Source organism: Chenopodium album, chromosome 2 (genome assembly GCF_948465745.1).
Source record: "Chenopodium album chromosome 2, dcCheAlbu1.1, whole genome shotgun sequence".
Taxonomy (NCBI): Eukaryota; Viridiplantae; Streptophyta; class Magnoliopsida; order Caryophyllales; family Amaranthaceae; genus Chenopodium; species Chenopodium album.
In genome coordinates, this window is record NC_137835.1 from 79,855,876 (window position 1) to 79,883,643 (window position 27,768).

Here is a 27,768-nt window from a genome sequence, read left to right on the forward strand (position 1 = left end):
GTTGAGCTTTTTAGTAATGGAATCTCATACCCAAGAGGTTCTAACCCCACCCCATACCTATGGAATCCCATACCCACATATTCCCCTAAGAGTCACATTCCATTCTATTAATGAAGTAGATAATCCATTCCCATTAAAATCAAACAACTTTAGACTAGTATGAGTTTTAGAATCCATGCCATTAGCTACCATTTTAAGTGATCAATTCAAGGACAATTGGAAAATTTTCATCAAACTTTACCATAATTTACCATCTAACTCACTAGATGGCCCATGAAGGATCTCACTATTCATATGATACAATCACAATTAGAGCCTTAATCCCAACGATAGGGTCTTCTACATGAACCAAGATTACATCCATATGATCATGAACAAAAAGACTAACAAAAAAAAGAACAAAAACAGTCACGATGTCTCACAAGGTGCAATAATCCCTCAACACCTGCCTTGCAAGATCAACCGCTCCACTTCTTTTGTAGATCAAGTGCAAATTGTACGCTGCTTCTCTCCGGAGGTCACAATAGCCGGATTTTACATCTTTTGCAGGACCTTTATCTACTTTGATAAGCTCTGGTAAGGGGCAGTCCTCTTGGGAAATTGCAAGGACCCTCTCATAGTAAGTAGCTGCTAATGTGACAAGTCCTACGTGGTGGAATGCACGAGCTATATTATACAAGGCTTCCTGAAATGACTTGGATTAGTATTACAGTCTCATATAAGTGACTCTTTAAGATTATGCACACAAAGTAAAAAGACTTATTTATTAAATTGGAATTACAAACTTAGAAAAAACATTAATATTAGGCAATCAGATAATATTTATTAATGTAATAGACTTTAATACTTGTCAACTTTTCAAACTTCATCCCTGAACAAGTTTTCTTATTTAAGAACACCAGCTTACCTGGCTATTTTCACAAAGTCGCAGATTGTTGTAAAGGAAAGCTAAGCCTTGTGCAACACACTGATGCTTATTTTGAAGTCTATGTCCAAGGGCTAAATTGACTAAGGCAGTCCCTGCAAAGGAAGATGCATAAGTTAAATGGAGAATCGACACCAGCAAACTCACATTAATCAGATTCGGATAAAATTATATGAAACGTACCGACACAGAGATTGGTCAGTGGGGAATTTGGCATATGTTTATGCGCTTCCAAGTATTCCCTTGCAGCTACTTGGTGTTGACTGATCATTGTAAACTGATTTCCAGAAATAATCATGGGTGGCACTAGATCCTTATGTTCAACTCGCATATGATGCAGGAACTTATTATGCTTTGAGAGACGATTCTCTAATCTAAAGCCGGATGAAGAACAATAGTAAGAATTAAAAAAAATAATAAGTTCTATTTTCAATCAAAAAAAAAAAATACTGCGGAAAATAAGTCGAACACAATTTGCCTGGGAGTTAGGCTGAGAGCAATGTCTCCAAACCTCCCCCCCCCCCCCCCCCCCCCCCCCCCGCGGCGGGGTTTGGTCCCTCCGAACTCGTAGGGAATTCCCATTCCCTTACCCCTTCTCTCTATGTACAATTCTTCATCATCATCATCATGATCATTATCATCATCACTATCGTTCATTATTTTATAATTATTATTCATGCAAAGCAATACATCTTGAATTAGTGATTGGACACCTGCAAATCAGGATCATCTAACTATTAACTAGGGAGCCAAATTAGCCCTTCTGTAAATTAAAAATCCTTCCTAACTTTGACCTATTGGGTGACAGACTGATAACATCTTAAAGAACAATTGATGATACCTGGGAACAAGGCAAGATGAAATATTGAGGAGAGGAAAATAAAAGGAATCCTCAAAATGTCATCCAAATGGCAGAATGCCTAGGCCACAATTTAGAAGTCTGTGGATATCACTACAGTGGAATGCCCAGGGCATGATAAACACAGCTTTAAAATGACATAGGTTGCGGTTAAAGCTAGCTCAAGAGGATGGCATCGTAAAGACAACCAATTCAATCGTCAACTAGACTTCAGCTTGTCTCTTCTCAATCAATTTCCAATTCTCTTACTCCAATTATCTAACCCCAAGTCAGGATTTTTTTTACCACATACATTCCCAAATTATTTAACCAATTACAATTCTATTATTCCTATTATCTAACCCCCCAAGTCAGGGTTTTTAACCAATACATACATTCCAAATTGGTACTCTTTTCTTGAGAAAGTACCATTAGTATTTATAGAATTTTATAAGAATTTAACTTCTATTTTGGTGTTGCTGAAACTAGGCTAAACAAGACTTCATTCAGCAAAAAACTAAAACTGGTTCAACTGGATAGACAAATTTCTGCGAAATCAAATTTAAGAACCAGACTACTTAGTTACAGCATGTTAAGCTATGAAGTATGAACAGGGTTTTAAGAGCACTATAAGGGTATTATGTACCTCAAGACTAATCGATAATAACAATTCCAGGCAGCAACACTCTGTGAACGCTGCTGAACAATGTAGCGTACATAGTCAAATCCATCAGATGGATCAGTAACATTCAAGGCTATTTCTGCAACACAGGAGATACAAGATGCAGCTTATTAACAACATAAAATAGACATTCAAAATATTCATTTTGATGGAATTGAAACAAAATTAAAGTGCTAAAAATAAAGAAAATGGGAAAATATCAATCCACCCCATGATGTCATGAACACAACAAGAGAAGAGTTATGAAGAATCTTGTGTTAAACACTTACGAGCTCCGAGGGACTGAAATTTCTCCTTTTTCTCAGCAGGCAGTGTCTTGTAAGTTATTTTCAAAGTGAGCTTTATAAGTTCCAAAGCCTCACTATACCTTCTCAAAGATGTCAATGCTTTGCATAGCTAAAACAAAAGCACACAGACGATCAGTTCAAGCAAATAAGCATAGCAATAGAACACAAAGATACAATAAAGTTCGAGATAAAGAACAAATTGATGGAGAAAAATAAAACACTCATGACACAAACAGACTATCTAAGAATCAAACTTGGAACATAAGTGCAAAAATCCTTCCTCTTAGCGTAGATTTCTGGATGGCAGGTCTTAAGTTATAAAATCTAAAATCATTAGCAAATAGGCAATCTCAGAAGCTTGCAATGGTGCACCTAAGCAGGGGCAGACCTATTAAGGGTCCTGGGCAGCACCGCCCCCCCCCCCCCCCCCCCAAAAAAAAATATATATATATATTTATTTACTTAGGTAAAGGTATAACTTTATAGGTTAAATACAATTTTGATGTAATAAATAACATTAATTTAGCTTTGTCATAGTGGTAATGCATTGAGTTTATGCAAAAAGTCTTAGGTTCAAGCCTTCACACAAGCGTTTTTTTTTTTTTTTTTTTTTTTTTTTTCTATTTAGCGCCCCTCCACACTAAATATTCTACATCCACCACTGCGCCTAAGGCATTCATAGGCGCTGAGGCACAAGGCATCCTAGGCCATCAGAAATATGTTCACTTTTTAGTAAGTGAGCTTCACTTTGTGCCTTCCTTTATATATATTGAGCTTGCCAAAAGCAAAAGCAAAGTTAATCACCTTCAGGATATAGACACCTTCACTTTTACCTACATTATGAACAAAAAAATGAGCCTTTTTTATACCACAGGTCTTCTAGTAATACTTTATAATCAAAGCTTTCAAGGAGTTTAACATTGAGATTTGAGAACCCCGACTTGCCAATTAACAGAGGTCAACAAGGTGCTGTCATCAAGCAGTCCATTGTGACAAAATACTGTGTGTACAAATGAGAACTAGACAACATAAGTATCACAAAATCAATCCATCCGGAAACAGGGAGCATAGAGCATGCCACCTAAGCAAGCCATGTCACAGTTTAAAATTTACATAACATATAATTAGAGTTTCAGTTTGATATAACTAAAAACATATAGGGTAAAAACAATTCAAAGTTTAATTTACTTTAAAAAATTAGAATGATTATGATTAGTAGATTAAGCATAATATTTGCTACATAATTTACCATATTTATACATTATACCACAGATGTTCAAAATATGCTCTAAAATAATACGCATATTTCATGTATTAACACATCACATTATACAAATTGGTACAATTTAGTTTAATTAGTTTTAAATGTCTCCAGTGCATGATTTTGACTGAATATCTTTATCTACAGACTCAAGAATTGTGAAAAGTTGATAATTTGAAAGCACACATTGAAACAAATCCAACAAGATCCCACACGACCATGTTCTCCTTGTACGTAAATTATAAAAACGGTCAAAATTTGCTAAGTTTGATTGATCCATGGAAAGCAAGTAGGAGTATTATAATAGAATGAAGGTAGTAATTAGGGTTGGGAAAGAAGCCTGCAACACACGTATTAATGGGATTACGAAATCTACCCTACAAAACAAGCTGGTGTCAATGAAAACCAAAGTCAATTTACTGCATGTCAAAAACTCCCATAAATTTACTTAGATAATTTCCGCATTTCCTAATATGCCTAAATCAGAAACTGTGATGACAGTGATATTAGATAAGACAGCAAGAAAAGGAAATTCAGATAGGTCAAGCATACAACACCCTTTAATGAAAAAACTGAAATTTGGCAAGCCTTGATCAAAATAAAATGAAATAATGTAACTTAACAATATTATTCATGCAAGCAGCATTAACATAGGAGTCATGTTATAAAGACTGACATCTGAAATGAGATTATAATGCTCCTCGTCCTTGAAGAGATCTGGCAACGGAGGCTCCTTCAGTGGTAGTTGCTGAGCACATCCCAGACAAGAGTAATGAATAATCACATCCAGCAAAAAAAAAAAGGAATTTTCATCAGGATAGATTGAAGTTCCAAAGTCAAAAATATGTTTTTACCGGAACATCATCTCCTGATTCATCACTCTCCCAATCAAGTCCAGCGGCCATTGCAGTAGATATCTTTTCTTCTTTGGATGTTGCTCTCTTTTTAAGCAACTTTGCAGCCCTATTAGCTTTCAACCTATGATGCAAGCATAGAGCAAAGTGAGATAAATGCTCCATATATATAAATACCTCTGAAGGGCCACACCAATCATCCTGTATTCAGAATCTTCAACCTTAGAGGCATTGTAGGAAACTACCAAACAATTAGTATAAGAGCACAAATACTCCCTCTGCCCCAAGAGTAACTTCTCACTTCTCTAAGGTACATAGTTTTATCCTTTTAGGAGAATATTAGTGGCGGGGTTTTGTTGAGTTTAAGTGTACAAGAAAACACAATGTAGTGTGCATATTGATTGATTGTTTTACAAATGAGGTGAGAGAAAGTGGAGACTGGAGAGTTGGAGACTATAATGCTTTAAGGGAATAGAGAGAAGTTAAATAAAACAAGTGGAGGGGAAGCAAAACGCCACTATATTAAGTAGAACTGTAGAATAGTAGACCTATCCAGGGAAACTTGAGGAGTTTTTTGTAGAACAAGCATTTAGAGAGAAATAAGAAGTTTTTTTGTGGGATAGAGGGAGTATATGGCACTGCTAGTCTGCTACTGTGCCATAAATGCAAGGAAGAAAAAAAATTACAAATCTATAACCCCAAACACAATATTGTAGGTGGATTAGTATATTCGGTCGGATTAAATTCACTAATGACCTCACTACATATGTTTAGCAGAAGGCAAGACATAACAAAAAATTCAGTGGTGTTTTGGAAGTAAATCATCAGATTCACCATAATTAAAGGGGAAAAAAAAATTCTTTTAGTAAGAATCGGGGTCAAAGGATGCACATACTTACAACTCCTTTCTGGGAGCTGGCCTTCTAAAGTTTTGGAAGACAGAATCAGTTTGATGATCACCAAGAACTTTAACTCTCTCAGATAGTTCATTCATAGAGAGTCGTTTCCTCTGTTTTGCCTGGAGCACATAAAAAAGAGAGGCCAACACAGTTTACAAAGATGATAGGAATATGATATGCAATCATACATCTCGTTAGATGGTTTATAATCATAGCACCTAGCAGATACAAAGACATACATATCACATATGGTATTTTACTGTGCAAAAAGTCTTTAATAACCAATATTGAAATTATCACAAGTCTTTATTTAATTATTTACCAGTTGAGTGGAAAGACAGCTGGAAAATAAAAACATGGCACTAAATACAAAGGTACAAGGAATGGATATTGTCCAGGATTCATAAATAAATATATACTTATGTGTAAAAAAAGCATGAACACAAAATACAGCCACAAAAGGTAAATGACTAAATGTAGATGGACATAGATGAGTGTTCATTATTTGATTGCATTGAAACAGTTCCGGTTTGATCAAGTCTGACGTAAATGCAATCCTAGTCATCATATCCCATCAGGATTCAGAGCTACAAATTCCCTAATATATGGACAAGATTTACTCTCCCTGCTCTCGTTTCTCTCATTCCCTCTCCTTAAATTAACCAACGGGCTACCATCGATTAATGAAAGTCATTCAATCAAGAAGAAAATACAGCAAACAACATCCCTATTTTTAACCTCCCTTCTCTCCCTTGCTTCCTGTTTCTTTTTCTAAATTTAAACAACCTAACCAGCTTCATGGTTGCAAACAAAACCAGCAATATCATCGAGGATTTATCAAAAATAAGTGAAGCAAAGATTTTAGCATTTACTAACTACAGTAGTGGCAATCACAAAGTAGGTATAAAAGTAATGGAAGCAGAGTCACAATTCAGGAAGGACAGCAGGACATGAGGAACGGAAACCCATAGGAAAGGACTCAAATCATAACCATAATTTTGGACTTTTAACTCATACACTAAGTGCTAAGCTTCCTCACATTTTCATATTCACAGTAATCTAGTTCTAGACTTAACCAGCTTTATATACTCAACATCAATCTTTATAAGGAGGAAAACAAGCTCTCATGTGGCCAGATTCACCGCCATTTCCTTTAACTTTGATTTATGATTTTACATTTAATGTGAAGTCTTATAGTTTTCCAACAGCACCCATACTAAAAAGAGGCACATAAAAGGAAGAAGCTAGAACTCCATACGTCCAACCCCACATAGGCCAACAATTTTTTTATTTTTTTCCCAAGTTTGAATATAATATTAGCATTTTTGACCATATGCTTCCTGTGCTATTATGTACTCCCTCCGTTTTTAAATACTTGCTCCATTTCTATTTTTTGCACTATTCATTATCATACTTTGACTAATGTTTGTGATTTATACATAAGAAAAAATATAATCGTGTGGGTACTTGTTGGAATCATCTCAATGAATAGATTATTAATTTTCAATTGTTAGAAGTTAAACCTATTGATAATTAAAGATATTAGTGATTAAAGATTAGCATCGGCATGCGTGTCCAAGAGAAATGGAGCAAGTATTTAAAAACGGAGGGAGTAGTTGCAATAGTTTGACCTTTGCACTATTCAGACACTCCTCTTTGACTCTTCAATGATAAGAAAATATAGGGTCTTGTTAAGTTTGTCTTTCAAAAAAAAGTTTGTCTCAATTCATAGTTTCATACTATCAAAACTTTATAATTTTTACATATTGAAAATAACTAATATATGATTGAAATTTTACATTGACAAACGTGAAATGAGAGGCGTTGCAACTAATAAAAAAATAGAGGAAGTACTATACTAAACATTTCTAAATTAAAATACTTTCATAATGCTAATATGCTACATTTTAACCGTTTGATAAATTTAAGACAATTAATTATTATAGACAATTAATGGTTATAGTTGAAAGTTTTTAAAGTGGAAACCGCTCCCGCTCTCCAAAGGAAAGAATAAAAGCACAAGAAAAATTGATAAAGACACATTTAAGCAATCAATGGCTTTGGCTATGAGCCATGGAGCAGGGAAAACAACTTGTGTATGATTGTAGAATGTAACAAAAATAAATTAACTTAAGGAGGGGCATTATGGGTAGTCTAGTACTTTGTTTTATTATAAATAGAGGGAGAGGGTAAAGGAAGAGGCAAGCAGATTTTTGGAGTAACTATTTTGAGAGTGGTGACCTAAAGTCACTAACAGAGATTGGCAGCCTAAAGTTGCTAGCTTGTACAAATCCCCATTTTCAATATTTTCACAAAGATTTGATCTTTTCTCTCTGTTTGCAGTGTAATTGTGTGTGTGTGTGAGACAGTGAGAGTCCAGCAAGCTTGAGTCCATTACATAAAACTCCTACTTCCACTACTGCAACGAAACTATTATATTTGAGTATGCTTTGCTTGATTTGTAATCTTCACATCATCCATTGGGTCCAGAAAATATGACAGGTTGACCATCCTATAATGAAAATAAACAGCATGATGAAAATTGGCTTGAGTCTGTCTTTCAGAAAAGTTTCTGTACTAGTCCCAAAGCAACTAGGAGTGAGGTTGCATAGGTCTCCACCTCATTAAACCCTAAGTATGCCGAGATCCACACTAAGGCATGTTTGTTTGTGTTTTTTAAGCATGTCAATTGCCTAAAACAGACACAAATTTTACCGTACATACACATGGCATGGCAAAACAACTCAACATAGAGTTAACCAAAATATGCTTGATTATTAGCTGCAGGTACTTCCTCGAGAATAGACATAATGCCCCAATAGATGCATGTTCCACGCAAGTATGTTAGATATAATAATATACAAGCATGACTGAAAACAGGTGCGGAAACATGCAAGTGCAAACTTGTGTGTCTGGTTGTGTGGATGTGTAAACAAGAGACAATTACTTCCAGAGGCTACAATTTCAGGAAAGTACCTTCTGATCCATCGAATCAATCTTAAGTGATTCATGGATGATGGGGTAGATCACTTCAACAAAGGCCTCAAGCTTCCCTTTAGTTCTATAAATTTGGGCTAACCTCAACTTTACTTTCACATTGAGCCACCAAGGTTCTGATTTATCAGCATGCATGTCCTTTGAGAATACTGGAAGAAAAGAATGTTTCACAAGAGAGGATGTCATGTAACTCTGATCCCCACATATTTTTAGTAGGAAAAGCAGTCTAGAAACATGCCACATCACTACCTGGGTTAGTTGGAGGTGAAAGCAATTCAACCACTTCTTCTTCTCTGTTTTCCTTAAGGAGAAGGGAAGCTAGAGTTAAACGAGCATCAATGTCATCTTCACTTGCTTGTAATCCTGAAATGAGAGACTAGTTACTAGCAAGAATTAAGGTCAAACCACATCAAGTTTTTTTAGCATCATATAGTATATACTACGAGTACTAGCAAAGTTCACAGCATACAACATTCTCAGCTAAAATAGATTTCTACACTAGACAAAGCAATCTCAATGAAGCAGGTAAGTGCTGGGAGGTGGGACCTATACCTTAGATACAAGACAATATGCAGCTATAACTGATACTGTTCTTATAACACTACAATACAATCAAAACAGTTACTCTCTCTAACCCAAAATAATTGAATACATTTGACCTGGGTTTCGATTAAGAAAAAAAAGTTATAATGCCATTAATTTTTCACAATTCAAAATTTATATTTCTGCCAGTCACAAAGTGATACGACGACCAAGGTTAACAGAAAAGGTGCAGTGTGATACTAAAAACAAAAAGTATTCTATCAGTTTTGGGATGGATTAAAATCAAAATCTACCCTTGCATATATCAATATAGAAAAGGATTTACCACAATATTATATGATAACCAATTTCATGCTAATATAAGAGCCTGTTGCGAGAGGGAGATAGAGTTGAAAATCTGAAAACTTTATTATTAAGGGAAATAAGGAATGAATCTGGTCCCAAAGACAAATGAATTGATATTAGTAGTACTGAAAAAAATTTCAATGAAGTTGATATTTAAGAATACATTGTGGCAAGATTGGGTCACTCATTCAAAAATATTTTGGGCGGTGGAAAAATTGTCAAGTTGATGCTTGCAATAATTTGCAAGAACCCTTAAAAGCTGACCTGACATGAGAAACTAGAGCTGGCAAAAGTTGACCCAAACCATGAACCTAGCACAAAATTAGCAGTTTGTCATAATATTTGACCCAGTTAAGTAATTGAGTTGACACAACCCGTCAACCCGACACGTTTAAATCAAAGTTAGGTTAGGGTTGAGAATTTAACCCGCAAAAAGCTATTATCTTATTGCACGGACTTTGACGTTTATAGATTCGCTGAGAATTACGCATTTACTTTTTTTTCAACATATAGGACTACTTGTAGTTCACTAGTTTGGGTGGATTCGGCCTTATATAAAAAATAAAAATAAATAAATAAATCCTATCAAGATTGGTTAGTAGTTGACTTAATAAAATAGTCTAGAATACTGGTGGAAAACCTCATTATAGAATAATCCTCACACATTTTTTATTCACTCACTTCTCTCTCTTCCCCTTTCTTTCTTCTCCCCCTTCTCTCTCAGTTGTGAAAATATTTAACCTCACAAACTCCCCAAAAGCTGCCAGTCAGCAACTTCACCTTCACTTCACAATTTAAAACCTCATATTTTCAAACACAATAGAAATCCGAATCAAGGCAATTATTAATTGGACCTTTGGTTTGGTTGATGGTATCATAGATCCATGTAGAATCTAGTTTACTACTACGTATTTGTAATTATAAATTTATAAGTTGCAAATCGCTAATCTCTATCTTGCAAACTGCGTCTTCTCACATGAGTATTTTATCTCTTGTATTAATAATTTGCATGGATCACATATATGACATCAACTGTAATGATTTTATGTTTTTTATCAGTTGATTCAAAACCAGCATAAACGTAAGAGTTAATTAGGTTTTGCTGGTCAGACTAGATTAGGCAGGTTAGGTCAAGTTGTGTTCAGGTCTGTCCAGACTTAGCCGTTTAAATAAACAGGTTATGGTTCAGGTCATGGGTTCCAACCAGTATAAGAGTGAACCCGATAAGAATCAAAAACTCAAATTGATATGAATTGTCTTGGCCCAAAACCTATAAACTCAAAACACAATTCAACTCAAAATATTATAAACTAGGCTCTAGGGAAAAAATAATAACTCTCGGTTCAACACGACCTATTATTACAAGATCTGATAAAAAGTTGACACCTAATTCAGCACAACCTATATCAAACCTTGATTTATGACATGAGTATTGAAAACGAGTTCCAATAAATCTCAAATTAATCAAACAAAGAAATTAAGGCTACTAAATAGCCTTGAGATCAAATATACCAAACAGCTATAACACCACAGCACTACATTAGTTAGTATGACAGAATGAGTAATAAGATTGATTCAATTCAACTTACTTATAAGTGGGCACTATATAAATTAATTTCATGGCTACAAGGCTATAAGCTTAAAGAAGGGTAAGGAAAAGAGCTTCAGAAATATTGCAAACCTTTGTAGAAGAACTGGATAGCTGAAGTAGCTTTTTCCAGAGCAGAGTAGCAGTGAGCAATTTTCAAACTTACGAGCTCCTACCAAAATGAAACACAATAGTCTTGTAAAATATTCAAATAGAGAAAGAATTTATCCCAGAAAATTAAAAATTATATATATATATATATATATATAAATTAAAATTAAAAAAAAAAATAAAAAATAAAAATGGTAACAACATCTCTCCAGGATTTCTAAATAAGGTACAACTCATACTGTTATTAGGCACTTGATAGATTGATGATGCAGGCTGCTTTACTTCTATACAGCCTTTTGTAGATAGTCTAGTAGCCAGTTTACTGTATAGATATACTTTATGTATTTCATTTCTCATTAAATCAATTCAACATTTAAGGCTTGTTTAACTTTTGAGTCTTTAACCCCTCCAAAATCTTGACCAATTAGACAACAAGCATAAGTCCCCCATTATTCATTTCTTATGAGTCTACATAACAACTATTCATTTCTTCTGTTCATATTGCTATTATTATGATGTCATGAGATTCAGTACACAAAACCCATATACTACTATACTAGGCAACAAGCACAAGTTCCTCAGTATTTGTTCCTTATCACTGTGCATATCAAATATTCATTTCTTATGTTTATAATGCTTTAATTAATTTTGATGTGATGTCATGAAATTCAATACACAAAACCCGGCTATCACTCAAATTGGGACATATGTAGCTCAAAACCTATGTTACTCAGACTATTCAACTCCCTAAAGTACTTGTGTCACACCCTCGCCACTCCAATTTAAGTATCCACTTGAGTGACTTGACACTTCATTTTAAACCAAAAAAACAAGGAAATTTTGCATTAAAAAAAAAAACCTAAACTTTGACACTTAGCATGTAACATAACAGTACACATTGCTAAGCAAACACTAAAAATGAAGAAAATTTCAAACACAGTAATAAATGACCTTACATTTTTTAAGACACAGCCGTCTAACATCAGATAATACTTCAATGCTAACTCATGTTGGTGCAGATTCACATATGAGTTGGCCACTGCCATCATATAGTCCATTTGCTGTTCCACATTATTCCTTTGAAGAAGAGAGAAACAAATCTGTACATCATTGGAAAAATAATAAGACAATAAGTGTAGAAGTACCAATATCATTTTGAACATAACTACATAATTCTTTCTACGCAATCAACAATTAACAAATAGAAGCCTTTGCAGATCAATAACAATTTTTTTTTTTTTTTTTGGGGGGGGGGGGGGGCTGCTAAGGCTTAGCATACATATCAGAGAAGAAAGCAACTACTATATGTAGCTAAGCATTCAAGCGGCCAGAAAACAAATAAACCAACATTAAAAGTTAATGCTTTCAGTATCATTTAAAAATCATACCTCTGCTTTCTCTATATTCCCAAGATGAGCATGGCAAATGCCTTCTCTTACTCTCAGACATAAAGGAAACTCATTCACTAAACCACAGGCCTTCTTTGCATGCTCAATGTGCTGAAGTGCTTTAGTATATGAATTGCTTTCTATGAAGAATAAAGCCAACATATCAACTACGGTTATATCAGCTTCAGAAGGATGGTTGTTCAGGTAGTCCTCCAAAAGAGTAATAGAACGTTCAAATTGGCCAGATCGTTTGTACAACTGCAAAATAAAACTAGTCAAAGACATAACATTTTCAAAATATAAAACATTACAACCTCTCATTGAAAAAGATTGTTCTCATTTCTGCTTCGGTAAGTTTCAAATACGTAATAACAAATTATTACAACACATTTTACATGTCCTTTGGACCAAATAAAACAATTGATTTTACGCATGAGATTTTATGCTACTTGTATATACAGAGAAGTTACATCCTCAGCTTTTAATCTTAGAATTGAGAAGTGCACAAATCATAGCAAGGCTGTAAAAAGAAATTTGTAATATAACAACATATTATTCAGGCCAATCACAACACAATACCAAAATGGCTTTGCATCAGTCACAATGTCGCAAAGAGCCCTTTAATTTTTTATAAGCATCTTTTTACTGATTGCTATAATGGAAATTTAGAATTATTCAAAATGATAATATTTATTATCTCTACTAGTAATACGGTAATACAAACAGGAATGAAATATAAAGGTCAATGAGAAGAAAACCCCCAGATATTTAGGACCATCTCTGAAACAAGCCTAGGAGTTTAAGGCATCATAATCGGAATATTTTCCTACTAAATGTGTATCATTTCTCTGTCACAAACACCACGCATTCTAAAAGTCAGTAGTCATCAAAAAAGGGCATAGCGAGACATCAAATATTACAAGCGACACAGCAATACAAGTCATCAGCAAAAAAAGGTAAAATATATATCAAAATTAAAGATCTACTATAGAAATTTAAAGATGAGGATCAAAACTATACCACTGCTGCATTCTTGAGTGCTTCAACATTATCAGGGCAGATTTGAACTATCTGATCATAGGATTCAGCAGCTTTTAAAAAATCTCCTGCCTCCATGCAAAGTGAAGCACGATGGTACCTGAGTGTAATATCAGCTGGATCTGCAGTAATTGCCTTAGAAAGACACCACCAAGCTTGACCAATGTTACCCAGCTCTCTGCATAAAAAATTATGAGACCATCAATCAAGTAAAAATATCATCAGCATATTGTATAGTATCTGATAATGGAGCAAAACTCTTGAAAAATTCTACAGGTGAACCTCATGAGAAATCCATTTCTATGCTTTCAACGTCAATACAAACAATATGAACACCTCAAGGCTCCCCTTTTAAAGCTTAAATAAAATGACCCAAGGATTTGTCTTTGAGATCCCACATTCCCACATGAACAAAGAATAATCAAAAAGTTCAAGGATGCTTACATGGACCAAGTCACAAGCGGTTTCCACAAAGGTGACTCTTTTGGACCAAAATTTGCAGCTAACATATAGCAATTCACAGATTTCGCTTTGTCGCCCATAGAGTTATATACGAGCCCAAGTGTATGATATGGATCCGGTAGGTTTGGGGCCAGTAGAACCACTTCTCTCAACAATCTGATAGCCTAAAATAGAATGACCAGAAAGTTGATAGACACCAAATAAACTAAATTGAGACAGGAGCAATGTTGAACTGAGAAGCACCTAAACTTTAAGCTTAATTAAGCATACTAAGTTACTAACGTTAGTGGAGTAATATGAGCAACTACAATGAACTACACAAAACAATGAATATTATCAGTGAAAAAAATAACGATACCACAAATTAAAAGATGCGCGATCCAAATATGGACCAAACCATAGACTGGGGTCGTAACTCAGAAGAGGTAAAGATGTAGACAAAATAAAGATATCTAGAAAGTAATAGCCGGAGTAAGACAATGTGAAGTGGTTGGTAGATCAACAAAACATAATTAACTTAGATAAATTATTGCACCAGCATATATAAACTGAATCAGCACATTATCAACTGTTCAAATTACTATTTCCAGGCAATATTGCAAGCTGAGAAAGGGTGTAGCTAGCACACAATATACAAAAGAGAAGCGTTTACATTGATTTAGAATGGGAGATATTAAAAAAGGAAGAACTCAAAACTGAATTCTTGATTTATAAAGAAGTAATAATCAAAGCAAGGCAAGGCAGAAAGACAGATATACAGGACACGATTGCTATGACATGTTAAGTGTATTGACAAATACATGCTGCATCAGCACATTGCCAAATTGTTTAAAAGTTTAACACTTTCAGGATGAATAACAAATGACAAAAGAGAAATGTAGCTTGCAGGCAAATAGACAACCACACAAAGGGGAGATTTGGTTCAAATCGGTACAAAGTAGAAGAGATAGGAGTATGGGACAAACACGAACCACCACTATTCCTGGAAAATCAAGAACTATTCCTAATTCTCGTACACCCCAGCATACATGCTTTAGGCTTCCCCACTGATTCTCAATTTCTCAGCATTCCACAACTTTGAGAGGTCAAACTAGTAAACTCTAAAAAGAAAATCCCCTTCAACACAGCCCTATACATAGTAGACCAGAAAGAAGGTGAATAATTTAATTTGGAGGTGTTTTAAATAGGTTTATAGCCTGTTTTCCTAGATTTACTATTTCAAACATTAGCACCAAGGGTAGACCTCTAGTCTATACATTATCTTCCTGCCTCATAATCATTGACTTTAAAATTTGGCTAGAGCAAGACAAATTTTCAGAGCTCTGTTTTCTGTTTCTCAAAAAACCACCATACACTGATGTGGTCAATTAGTAGTTTGACTCCTTACACTTCAAACTCGCCATGATTAATTGTATGTACCTCAGTGACGGTACTGTGAAGTGTGAACCCATAAGGTTTGAAGTCTGAACTGTGTAAAACGAGATAAGTTGCACGTGTAAACTCTGGATATGCTATGTCGCAAAGCAACAAACACAGAAAAGTCCTCAACTAGGCCTCCTATACACAAGCTTCCTCTGTTTTAGCTTCCCATTAATATCCGCCCACATTGCATGAATGGACCAGGACCTAAATACATTTAGGTTTCTAAAAAGTGAAGACTTCCTTAAGTACAACTATGGATCAAACCCCCCGCAGGTGCAGCATCTCAATATACAGCCTTTGTAAACAATCACAAGTAGAACACATAACCAACACTCCAGTTTATGAAAAAAATTTAAGCATCCTAAGGAAGACTTCAACCCCTTGTAGAAGACAGTGTAAACCAGCACCAGCAACAGCAATAACTAGAGTTAAACCATATTCTTCATGTGATGTGCTTTCTCTAACACTGCCACTAACAAAGTGAAGTGTAAGGATACTACTAATTAGAATAATTACTAGTACGTACATAATGTTACCAGTCAAATGAAGCACCCTAGTAATAGGATTCTTCCCCAAATATGGACATCAAATTTCAAGTAAAGTGCCTCCCTAATTTTGAACATGAAGGAAACACGATCAAACCCCCAAATTGTGAACAATTGAACATAACCCATTTAGTCTCCTTACTCATGCCAAAGAAAGCAAGTTTCATTCCCCTTTCAAAATATTCACATATAACAAGTCAGAATTTCTACCTTTTCAAGAAAAAAATAGGTAAACTCTTAGATAAGGATATATCTGCACAGGAAAGAACTCGTCTAAAAAACAATGAGAATAAATAGATAAATAGAGTGTCAATCACACTTCAGTCCTTAAAAAGTAACCCTAGGAAAATCTGCATATAGTAGCCCCAAAGAAAAGCAAAGTAGGCCACTCTCAAAGCCTCATGACAGTAGTTGTATTCTGAAAGCTCCATCTTGTACTGTAACTTAGAGCCATATAGATTAATTTGTAACTATCATTTATTTCGAATTACAAAATTTTAAATCAGATTTTCAAAAAAAAAAATCCCCCTTATTACTTCCAAAATTTGCATGGTTGGCTATCCAACATGCAAAAGGAAAAGGAGGGGGGGGGGGGGGTGCGTATAAACTATGTAATACAGTATCTTATAAAAATAGAATCTAAAAAAAAAAAGCAAGTGCCCTAACTTTTCCCAGAAAGTAACTTGATCGCCGAACTGAACACTCCACAGACAGATGACACAAACATCAAAGAAATTCTACAGCTGTATATCTTTGTGGGTAGTTAACCATAAGTTTATTTTTGTAGCACACCATCTTACACTAATTTGTCGGCTTCCAAAAACACTTCCAACTATTATTTAGAGGAAACCCTTCAATTGTCTTCATTTATTAGAAGTATAGTTGCATTCATTTTCGCTAACCAAACTCCTAGAGAATAATCATTATCTAGAGAATGTGCTACACATGAAAAGGCCAAAATACTCTGATCATGCAGGGGGGGGGGGGGGGGGGGGGGAACCATAATTCAATGCAATTAAAGAGGAAAGGAGAATACATCAATTGAGTAGACAATGTTTGATTTAACTTAAAATTCAACTTGCAAAATCAAAAGAGGCACAAATGTTAAATAGAGCAACACATACTTCTTCATAGCGGCCATGTGCATAATGAAGATTGGCATCACCAAGCTTCTTTGTGATTTCAGTGCTAAGCTTATTTCTTGATCCTTTACGCCTCCCTCTCTTCTTAGGCTGCAGGATAATTTAAAACAAGAGAACAGAGTGAGATGTGATAAAACACGAAATGAAGCAATAGTAAGGAGCAAGGGAGATATGCATAGATCATAAGACTATTACAGCCTTACAGGTCACCATATAAATCGATACTCTCAAACTAATTAAATAGCCTCACATTTTCAAAGTATACAATAACAAGGATAAAAACTAATAATGAAGAAATTTTAAAAAAATTAAAATTAAAATTATAAAAAAAATTATAAAAAAAAAAAAAAAAAAGTGTAGCTGCAAAATGTCCTGCCATGATAACTGCAGCCATGGTTCCCAAAATACACAAACTGACTACATAAATAAGGAAAAGAAAGAGCAAGTACATGCCAGGAATCATAAAAAGTGAAGAACTTCAACACCGTGTAAGTGTAAAACATCACATCATATAACTATCCAGAGCAAACAAACAAAATATTCTAACTATGACTAGATTAGTGGGAATTTGATAGAAAAAATTTCAATACATGGAAATGAAGCTTTCCACTAAGTTCTACAACAAGCACCATTGGTATAGATACAAGCATTTAGTCAATATACATAGATGAACAATATTAATCACACTATTCACAGCATGATATTGATACATCTCTCCCATCCAGATGTGGTGTTAATTAAACCCTGGTTAAGGCATAATCACAGCCCGTAACTAATCCTTAAGCACATCAATAGATAGAATATTGTTTTTTTTTTAATCGATACGCTTATGCACCACATTGTCCACATATAACTTTTACACTTAATTTACGCATGTCCTAGCTATCCATGTCCTAATTACCTTTCACACTCTCCAGAGTCCAGACACAAATGTTCCAATATGCGATAAGTTTAAACTCTAAAGCAACCCTTTTAACAGATAAAGAAAATTCCATCATAATAAAACTTCGCAAAAACTCACTGGAGAAAACAGAGTCCCAAATACCAATATAATTACCTTCTTAGATCTTCGCCTAGAAGTATAATTCATGACCTCCTCCATTTCTGCAGGGGTGGCTCCAGCATTAATTTCCGGCCTCTGCTTCTTAACTGACCCTTCTCTGCCAAAATAACCAATTTGTAAAAATTCAATGTCAACACACCAGGGAAATTCCTAAATAAAGCTTAGTATAACCTTGGGAGATCAAACTGATTAAGAATGAACCCCCACCCAACACGCGCGCGCGCGCACACACACAGGGAGAAGAATTTAAAAAAAATTATTTACAGATAGCCAAATCTCAGGAATCCAGGATATACCCTAATAAGATAATAGCATAATAAATTTGTGCTCCTACGACATTAATAAATCTAACAAATCCACAAGCAGCCAAAAAGTCATTATATTGCTGGAAAGCATTATGTAATTGCTATGTTAGTGTCCGTGAAGACTTTACATCGGCATAAGTAGCATCGAAGGTCTTCATGCATTTAAGAATATACGAGGACTAAAAGCAGTAAAATGAACCTTCATGCAAAGTGAAGAATATGCACTTAAGGTCTTCAATTAAGTGCATATATGGCAGCCGGTTCCTAAGTATTAACCAATGAAGACATAGTTCATAGTTGACAATGTATCAACATTTTAACACCAACTTGCTAACACTAAACACAAATTCGCTCAAAACAGATGATTGGCATATGCGTTTTCATGTTCTATCTAACCACTTTTGAATCCTATCTCTGCATTGCATACATATTTGTTCTCTTCATCAGGGCTACCCGAGCTCAACTCAGAATTACAAAAAGCGTTAAGATACATTAATGCCTCATCACTAACGCTTTGTTTGGATAGCAAAGAAGGAAGGAAAAGAAGGGGAGGGAAAATGGAGGAAGGGAAGGGAAAAGAAAGGGAGGGGGAGGTGAGCTCCATCTTCCCTCCAAACCTCTCCAATTTTGGAGAGATAATGGTTATTATAGAGAAAGGGAAAATGGATCCCTCCCTCTCCTTCCCCTTCCTTCCCCCAATCTTTTACCCAAACAAGAGATTTTGTCCCCCTCCATTTCTCTTCTCTTCTTTTCCTTCCATTTCTTCCTATCCAAACAAAGTGTAAATAAAAGGTTGGTGCTAGACTGCTGTTCATGCTAGACTGTTCTTGTTTCAATATACAATTAAATACTATATACTGTATTTTAAATAAAAATTATGCAAAAGTTAACACAAATATGAAGAAATGAAAAAGAATGCAAGGTGATAAAGTAAAATACCCTTGGCCTTGGCGCCTCTTCCCAACCAAAGTTCCATAGTTGAGCTTTTCTAGCTCTTGATAAAGTTGAACTTCAGAAGTACCTTCTTTAACAAAATCCAAAGGGTTTATATTCCCTTCAAATCTCACTGAACATTCCTCTTCTTCCTCCAACTCATCCTCGCCTTCTCCCTCCTCGCCTCCATCACCATCATCTTCGACGTCTTCTTCTTCCTCCTCCTCCTCCTCCTCTCCCCCATCAGATACTTCTCTCTCCTCCAAGATATCGTCTTCCTTCATCCCATCTTCACTCTCCATCCGGATAGGAAAATTCAAGCTACCCTGCAACAAAAATAGGAAATCATTGTGACCAAGTGATCTGTTGCAGTCATGTTAAAATCACAAATTAAACAGAATTATTCATACCCTTAATAAACATGGTCACAATTCAGAATTAAACAGAATTAATTGAGTATGATACATTGCATAATTCAGTATGATAATCTGATTAACGATACACAATTGAAAATTAAATTCCGAAAATTGAGAGACTTTAGGGCTCAATTTGACGTACACATTAAAATTATAATTCAAATTTAATCTATACTGAAAAGAGAATAGGAATTTATAATTCGAAATAGTTAGAATCATTGAAAGTAAATAAAATAAAAATTGAGTGGTGAAAGGAATACCCAGTAAAATTCCGGCGCCAATCAACTAATTCTTAACAAAAATTGTAAAAATTCCGGCGTATCAACCGGAGTTCGAAGTTGTAGTCTGGGTGTTCTACTGCTCTTTGCCGCCAGAGTTTCGGTGGTTATGGTTTGATTTTGGGGTGAAGTTTTGGTGGTTTTCAGGTTGGATTCGGTGTGGGTTCGTGGTTCTGGGTGCTGGACTGCTGCTCGGAACTCAGAACAAGGGGCGGGTTTTTTCTTTTGGGACTCCGTTTATTTTTGTATTTATTTTTTCTTTTTTTATTACTCCCTCCGTGTTTTCATTTCTCTTTGTTATCTAAACAATAAACGTTAAGGGGGGACTCTAATAAGAGAGATGGAGGGAGTAATCAATTACATACTACTAAAACCGAATCTGAAGGAACACTTGACAACATATTATTAAAAAAATTCCCGCCAAAATTACTTTCTAAAAAAAAATCGTTATTATATAAAAATAAAGATTGCATTTAGATTATGACTTTTTATATATATATATAAAATCTAAAATAAACTTCCTAAAATATCAACTTGCACCTTATAACTATAAATATTTTCTCTCACATGTTTTAATTGTTTTAATATATTTCATGCACTTTGATACCTGATGAATCGATTCAGTAATTTTTATATAATTATATTATTATCATAATTATTCAACAACCGTGCATTTGCACGGGGTTTAACCTAGTAATTAATTAAAAGGAAAAAATTGCTTTAGTTGTTAGCAAGAAATGATTTTATATACAATAAAAGTGTTAGATTAGGACTTCATTTCAAAAAAATTGTGAGATGGCACCTTTTGACAAAATCCGGCCATTGACCCTCAAAAACCATCTCCACCTCATCGAATTCCTACCTTGACCCTCATAACCACCTCCACCTCGCCTGAGTTCCACACCGACCCCCGAAAACCACCTACACCTCACTCAAATCCCACACTGAATCCCCCGAAAACCACCTCCACTAGGCCGAAATCTCACCATGACCCTCGAATACCACCCCCACCTTGTCAAAATCCTACACAAACCCCTAAAAAACACCTCCACCTCGCTAAAATCCTGCACCCACCCTCGAAGACCACCCCCGCCACTCCAAAATCCTTCTAAAGAATCCATCTCGCAATGTTTTTTTTTAAAAAAAATAATGTCCCATCTCACAACTTTTTTTTTTTTTTTGAAGTAAGGTCCCAATCTGCCACTTTTTTTATATAAGGTTCTTTCTCACAGACAAGTAATTTTAAAGGTCCTTTCTCGCAGAGTTTTCTAACTAAAATAATAATTTTTAATTAGAAAATGGATGATTTCCCACAATAATGTAAAAATGAAAACAAATCGATTTAAAAATAAATTCCCCAAGTATCATCCACATAGGATCGGTGTTGGGTATTATTTTTGTTAAACATAAAACCGTTAATAACAACAACAGTTTCTGTTATAAATCCGCTACTTGTATTAGCGATTTTTAAAGGAGAATGCCTATAATAAAGATCAGGCCTATATTCCTTCTTAAGTGCACTGAACACTTTATATGTGCAAAAAGAGACCATACTTTTAAAATAACATATTTATTTTCCCTTAAAAAAAAAAAAAAAAAAACGCTACATTGTGATGTATGTGTCCTTTTATAATAATAAGAACAAAGATACCTACTTTATGTAAAAACGGAACTCTTTGTAATAATTTTTTTAATAAAAAATCATTAATGACGTAAGAGGTTCTAAGTTGAACTAAACGCCAATCCTACTTGAATGGTACCTTGGAAATTTATTTTTAAACTGATGTATAATGGGAATTATTTTTTTGATTTAACTATATTGAGGGGAGTCTCTGAAATTAAGTGACCTGTTTTGATAGGTTGTACATCATTTGATTTGTTTAAAGTTAATACTCTTTAAAATTCAACTTATTGTGAATTAATTAAAATGTTAACTTATTTTGAGCTAACCGTATAAAGGTTAGCTTATTCTTGACAAATTTTCCTTTTATCTTAAACTTTTTTGCCATTCAAAAACTCCAATCCTTAAACACAAATTTTTACACTTCATATGTGGCTGGTTAGCCATCATAGAGGGTTACTTCGTTTGTGTTATATGGGTTAACTCGGTCAATGTTACAAGAGTTACTTCGTCAGTGTTATATGCATAGGCGAATGCAATAAGGAATAAGAAGGGTCAAATGAACCTACTTACTTTGGTGTTGGAGGCTTCTTGGAGTAATGAAGATTAATGTAAAAAAATGAATGTATATGAATATATGACGGGGTACGAATAACAATATAGTTAGGGGTCGTTTGATTGGGGCATTCATTAAAGAGAATGAGAATTAACTACCCTGATTCCCTTTATTGTTGTTTGTTTGACATTTTTTTTTTTCCATTCCCTTTACCCATCCATTACCCCAAATCCTTCCAACTTGATTCCCCAACCCCCTACACTTTTCCATCCCTTTCCTTAGCCACCACAACACCACCATACTCGCACCAGCCACCACCATTCTATCCTATCCCCACCACCCAGCCACCCTCGGTGTACCTCCACCATCCCTCGCCGGAGATCCCTTCCCGCTAGAAACTCCCCCATTCCCGCAAAAAACTCTAAAAACGCATCCTCTTACCCGTAAAACAGCCGCTCGACCCTCCTCCCACCCTCGAAATAAGTGGGGGTGTATGTAATACCTCTCACGATTGATTTAAATGAGTTTAATATACTCTACTCATGGTTACAAGATGCATCTTCCTTTTAGAGAGCTCATATGCTAAGATACCCCATAATTAAGCGTGTTTGGTTGAGATATGAAATTGAATTTACTCGCAAAAAAAAAACAAAAAAAAAAAAAACAAATCTATTCTTTTTCTTACTTTTTAGGAAAAATACACTTTAATAATCCCAACTATGGGCGATTTACCTACAATAATCCTAACTATTAGGTGAGTTTTCCTCCAGCAGTCCCAAAAACCGGTTACCTGCTAAAAGGGTAAACTCTCTTTTTTTTTTTAAACGCCACATGTCAACACATGATTGGCTTAATATAAAAAAAAAGAAAAAAAAAATCAAAAGTCATCCCAGCCACCCCCCTCCTCCCTTCAACCACCTTACACCCACCATGAAACCCTAGGCCATGGTGGCTCATGCTTTTTCTTCGCCTAACACCGCGGCCCCGCCGCCTCGACCGTTCACCTACCCCCTCCGACCAATTGCAGCAGCGCAGCCCCACGCTGTTGTTCTCAACCACCACGAAACTCCCTTCGATCTCTCTCCTTCTCATGCCTCTTTCTCTCTCCTCCGTTGACGAACACCCACAAACACCCACACTGACGAACACCCACAAACACCGAGGAACACCCACAAACACCGACGAACACCGACGAGCAACTACTGAATTCTCACGAACACCAACGAATACCCACGCTGCGATTTGGGGCTAATGGTGGTTTCACGGGCAAGGGCTTGGTGTTTTGGCCGGTTTCGGGGGTGTGGCTGGTCGTGGGAGCCGTTTCCGACTTGGGTGGCTGGAGAAGGTGGTGTTTAAGGGTTGGGCGGCGGAGGTGGAGGTGGTGGTTGGGCGGCAGGAGGTGGAGGTGTTGGTTAGGGGTGGCTGCCAGAATTTTTTTTTAGTTTCTTTTTTTTTAAAAATTTTTTTTGGAACCACTTACACGCTGACACGTGTCAAACAACCTACAATAATAGGTTGTTGACTTTTGTTGACCGGTTTGGGACTGCTGGAGGAAAACTCACGTAATAGTTAGGATGGGATTATTGTAGATAAATCGCCCATAGTTGGGATTATAAAAGTGTATTTTTCCTACTTTTTAACCATTTTTTACACCATCTATCATCCTTGTCACAATTGTTGTGCAAACGATAATGAAATGTCAAATGTACTCTCCATTTATTTATTTTTCTTTATTTTTTTGTTGGCATTAATTCCACCTAGCATTAACCAAATCCAATCCAATCCAGAGATTTTGTAAAAGAATCCAAATTAAACATTTTTTTTTTGTCTCAATCCAATTTCCTCCCCAAATATAAAATTCCCCAAAATACCCCTCCAACCCAAAAATTTACCTTGGGGATCAAGCACACACACGTACATCTAACGTCATTCACACAAGTCAAACCCCCAATAAACAAACGACACCGTTTCATCACAAACAACAGCTGAAAAATTACCCTAAATCCCTGTAAATTCAAGAAAAAATCAAGGGTAAAATTGGAATAAAAAGATTATATATATGGTTGAGAAAATGTTATGATGGTTTTTTTAATTGACTGCGAAAAGGCGAGCGAGAGGAGCAGAGCAGTTTCCGTTATCCATTCTCTTTCTTCACCATTTATATTTTTTCTGTCAGATATTTTATTTTCTTCTTCGTCCCAAAAAAAATAAAAATTCGAAATTAGGGTTTTTGATTTCAATCAAATTCGAGGTTTATCTTCAATCATGGTGTCTGATTCAACCATCAATGCTTCGATTCCTAATGTTTCCAAGGATTTCGGCAAGAAAAAACGGGTAATTAATTATCTTATCTCTTTAATTTGATTTTATTTTGGGAAATATTTTGATTGCATGAAAATTGTTTGATTTTGGTCTGATAATGGAGTTTGTGATTGTTCAGGCGAATAGGTCGGCGAAATTGAAGCAGTGTAAGCTTGATGCTCGCCGTGAACAGTGGCTTTCTCAAGGTACTGCATTGTTTTATTTTTATAATTTTTTTTTTGGATTTTTTTTTTTGAAAATCTTGGATTGATTTTTGGATTAGTGTTTGAAGTTTGATTGATTGGTGAAATTTGTGATGAATTTAATTTTAATAATAGTGAAGAACAAGAATTGCAAGGAGGAAGTGAATATTCCTGTTGTTGGTGGTGGTAAATTCAATGGGCCGGCGGTTGAAACTCGGAAGAAGGCGGCGCAATGCTGTAAGGTTCTAGAAGTGGATAATCCGGGAGTGGAGGAGATCAGCCACCACTTTAGTGATTCGGAATCGTCCCCGTCGAATAGTCCGACCAGTAGCATTTCTAGGGGAAATGATTCAGGGATTACTTATACTGGTAGTAGCAGCAGCAGCAGCAGCTCGAGTTTCAGCAGCGGCCGAGGATGCTTCTCAGGGAGTTTGACAGAAGAAGAGGATGGTGATGGTGTTGGTGGTTGTGAGGATGATGAGTGTTTGGATGATTGGGAGGCTGTTGCAGATGCTTTGGTTGGTGCTTCTGATGCTAATCAGGGTCATAACTCTAACTCTAATCTTTCCCCTGGCCGAGAGACTGCGGATGGGTTGAATTTTGAAGGCCAGCTGCCTATCTGTGAGAATGTGGATGCTCAATTGGAGAAATCGAAGAGCGTTGGGGTTGGGATATTGGGCAGAGGTAGCGAGAATTGCAAAGCTTGGAGACCGGATGATGCTTTTAGGCCTCAGAGTTTGCCCAATTTGGCTAAACAGCATAGTTTTCCGACTGGTGCAGAGAGGCTTCAAGGATTTGGAAACCCTTGGGTTCGTAACAATATGACTCCTCGTGTGCCTACATCGTGCCCTATATGCTGTGAGGATTTGGACTTGACGGACTCCAGTTTTCTCCCTTGCCCATGTGGGTTTCATTTGTGCCTTTTTTGTCACAAGAGGATTCTTGAGGAGGATGCGCGTTGTCCTGGATGCAGGAAGGAGTATGCTTCAGAACCAGTAGAGAAGGAGGCCAGTGTGTCCGGTGGTAGTCTAACAATTCGTTTGGCTCGCTCTTGTAGCATGTCGTCTTCAAGGGTTTAGGATATAAAGTTGTCGTATTTCTTTTGGGGCTCAGCTTATGTATGGTGGAATTCTCAGTTTTTACTTTGTGTTTGTCTATCAGTGTCGTGTTGATCTAGCCTGATTCTAGTTCGTAGATGTGGGTATAAAAGCTTGTGGTTTTAAGCACCGAGTTATTGAGCTGGCTTGAATATAGAGAGTTTGGTCCTAATCTGTGTGGTGCTTTTGCTGATTGTAGAGGAATTGATGCTAGTATGTGAATAGATAAGTGGTACAGAAATGGAATACATTAAAGATCATTACAATCTTGTCTGTTCTCTATTTGTTTTTGTCTTTTATGTTAGCAGCAAACTATTTGATCCTTGGATTTGATACTAGCTATATACTACGGATACGTATTTTGTTTCGTGCTGGAGAGAACTTGGTATCTGTTTCATCACATTGAAAGAGAATTTGATGGAAGAAGCTGAGATCCTTCTTTACTGCCTAGTATGTATTCTTCTTAATTTTGTTTTTCTCTGTGGGTTCCATTTTATGTTTGTTTATGGAGTCTTTTTTGACTTTTTTTTTTTCACACTATTTATTTTCAGTTTCACATACCCATAAATGATATTTTCAACCTCGTCTTAGAAGCACAACTTATGTAGGAGGCTGTGTGCTATACTGCTATTCTTAGTGAGAGCTGTTAATGCCTTCTGCTCGTTAGATACTGGTTTGACTCCACAATGAGGTGGTTTGCCATGTTGGGGATACCAAATTTGAGTGCCATTGAAAGGCTGATGAGGGGAAATTGACATTGAAATCTTTCTTTTCATTGTTTAAATACTACTAGTATCAAATAGGTGTTTGGCCTGCCGGTGGTTAAGACAACATCCCATAAATCTTCCATCTTTTAAAATTGCTCTAGGCCGAGCTTTTGTGCTTGGGAGGACACCTTGGTTTATTATTTAACTTCCAACATAATTTTTTGGTTTAAATACTCATTTATGTGTTTATGCAACCTTCTCAGTTAGATTTTTAGAGAACTTAAACGGAACTTGCTGGAAATGTTAGTTGAGCTTGAAGGAAATTGCTTGTTTGCATCTGTTTGGAAAAACTAAGAGCTCTTATAGATGGTTTGGTGCTATGGCTCATAAGACAGGAACAATAAGTACTGATATAGCGAAAATTCCTTGCCTGTAATTAATGTGTATCACTGCTATGTTGTAAAGGACTAAAGTCTGTATCGTAAATTGAAAATGGTTTTTGTGCGAGTGTGTGACATTCAGGAACTCTATGGTTTTGTACTGCATCTTATAATGGCTTCTCATCAGTTGTGAAATAACTCAGACTGCTGTTGAGCAGCATTAATTTAAAGGAAGGCGGAAGCACATCATAAAAGCTCAAGATGATTCAGTTCATAAATCTGTGAATAGGTGCATAAAATTTTTGAAGGAATATGGAAAATTTGTGAACCGGATCCAATACAAATCTAATCACAAAAATATGGATCAAAACATCTTTTTTGGTTTTTATTATGATTTGGTCTGAAATCTGAATATTAGAACAATCAAATCAAATATTGGATAAAAATAATCCAGGTATCTGAATTTCTTACTTTTTTTACTTAGCCCTGGGCAGTGTCTTGCTTGTTTCTGGCTCATTCTTGCTGAAGGTGGATCCAATTTTACTAAAGAAAATAAATCTTCTATGTGTTTGGTGAAATCA

At 35.8% G+C, this 27,768-nt stretch overlaps 2 protein-coding genes across 4 annotated transcripts; one reads left to right on the forward strand and one right to left on the reverse strand.

Annotated features, from left to right (window-relative positions):
- Positions 1-224: 224 nt before the first annotated feature.
- Positions 225-20,603, reverse strand: LOC145602438 (uncharacterized). 2 transcript variants are annotated; one of them, XM_081658636.1, is made up of 19 exons: positions 20,305-20,603; positions 19,635-19,949; positions 18,385-18,487; positions 17,310-17,417; positions 14,201-14,382; positions 13,739-13,934; positions 12,719-12,976; positions 12,287-12,430; positions 11,313-11,391; positions 8,993-9,106; positions 8,723-8,892; positions 5,747-5,865; positions 4,848-4,971; positions 4,670-4,741; positions 2,715-2,841; positions 2,410-2,524; positions 1,109-1,299; positions 908-1,020; positions 225-685 (listed from the first exon to the last, which is right to left on the reverse strand). In XM_081658636.1, exons 2-19 carry the CDS (start codon positions 19,928-19,930, stop codon positions 419-421), a joined length of 2,778 nt encoding a protein of 925 aa, XP_081514762.1. In that variant the 5' UTR covers positions 19,931-19,949; positions 20,305-20,603; the 3' UTR covers positions 225-418. The 2 variants fall into 2 exon arrangements, with proteins under 2 accessions (XP_081514762.1, XP_081514757.1); XM_081658631.1 differs by having other exon boundaries at positions 19,635-19,954; positions 20,305-20,602.
- Positions 20,604-24,579: 3,976 nt separating this feature from the next.
- Positions 24,580-26,467, forward strand: LOC145602454 (uncharacterized). Of its 2 annotated transcripts, none has more exons than XM_081658652.1 (3): positions 24,580-24,833; positions 24,940-25,006; positions 25,144-26,467. In XM_081658652.1, exons 2-3 carry the CDS (start codon positions 24,977-24,979, stop codon positions 26,080-26,082), a joined length of 969 nt encoding a protein of 322 aa, XP_081514778.1. In that variant the 5' UTR covers positions 24,580-24,833; positions 24,940-24,976; the 3' UTR covers positions 26,083-26,467. The 2 variants fall into 2 exon arrangements, with proteins under 2 accessions (XP_081514778.1, XP_081514772.1); XM_081658646.1 differs by having other exon boundaries at positions 24,581-24,833; positions 25,139-26,467.
- Positions 26,468-27,768: the final 1,301 nt, after the last annotated feature.

What these genes read in the sequence shown, in the direction of transcription:
- LOC145602438 (XM_081658636.1), bottom strand. Translation starts at nt 19,930, where the DNA reads ATGGAGAGTGAAGATGGGATGAAGGAAGACGATATCTTGGAGGAGAGA. An exon ending in TTCACCTCCAACTAACCCAG is followed by an intron (nt 8,893 to 8,992) that starts GTAGTGATGTGG and finishes CTTTTCTTCCAG; the next exon opens with TATTCTCAAAGGACATGCAT. An exon ending in ATTATAATCTCATTTCAGAT is followed by an intron (nt 2,842 to 4,669) that starts GTCAGTCTTTAT and finishes CTTTTGTTTTAG; the next exon opens with CTATGCAAAGCATTGACATC.
- LOC145602454 (XM_081658646.1), top strand. Translation starts at nt 24,765, where the DNA reads ATGGTGTCTGATTCAACCATCAATGCTTCGATTCCTAATGTTTCCAAG. An exon ending in ATTTCGGCAAGAAAAAACGG is followed by an intron (nt 24,834 to 24,939) that starts GTAATTAATTAT and finishes GTGATTGTTCAG; the next exon opens with GCGAATAGGTCGGCGAAATT. An exon ending in TGAACAGTGGCTTTCTCAAG is followed by an intron (nt 25,007 to 25,138) that starts GTACTGCATTGT and finishes TTTTAATAATAG; the next exon opens with TGAAGAACAAGAATTGCAAG.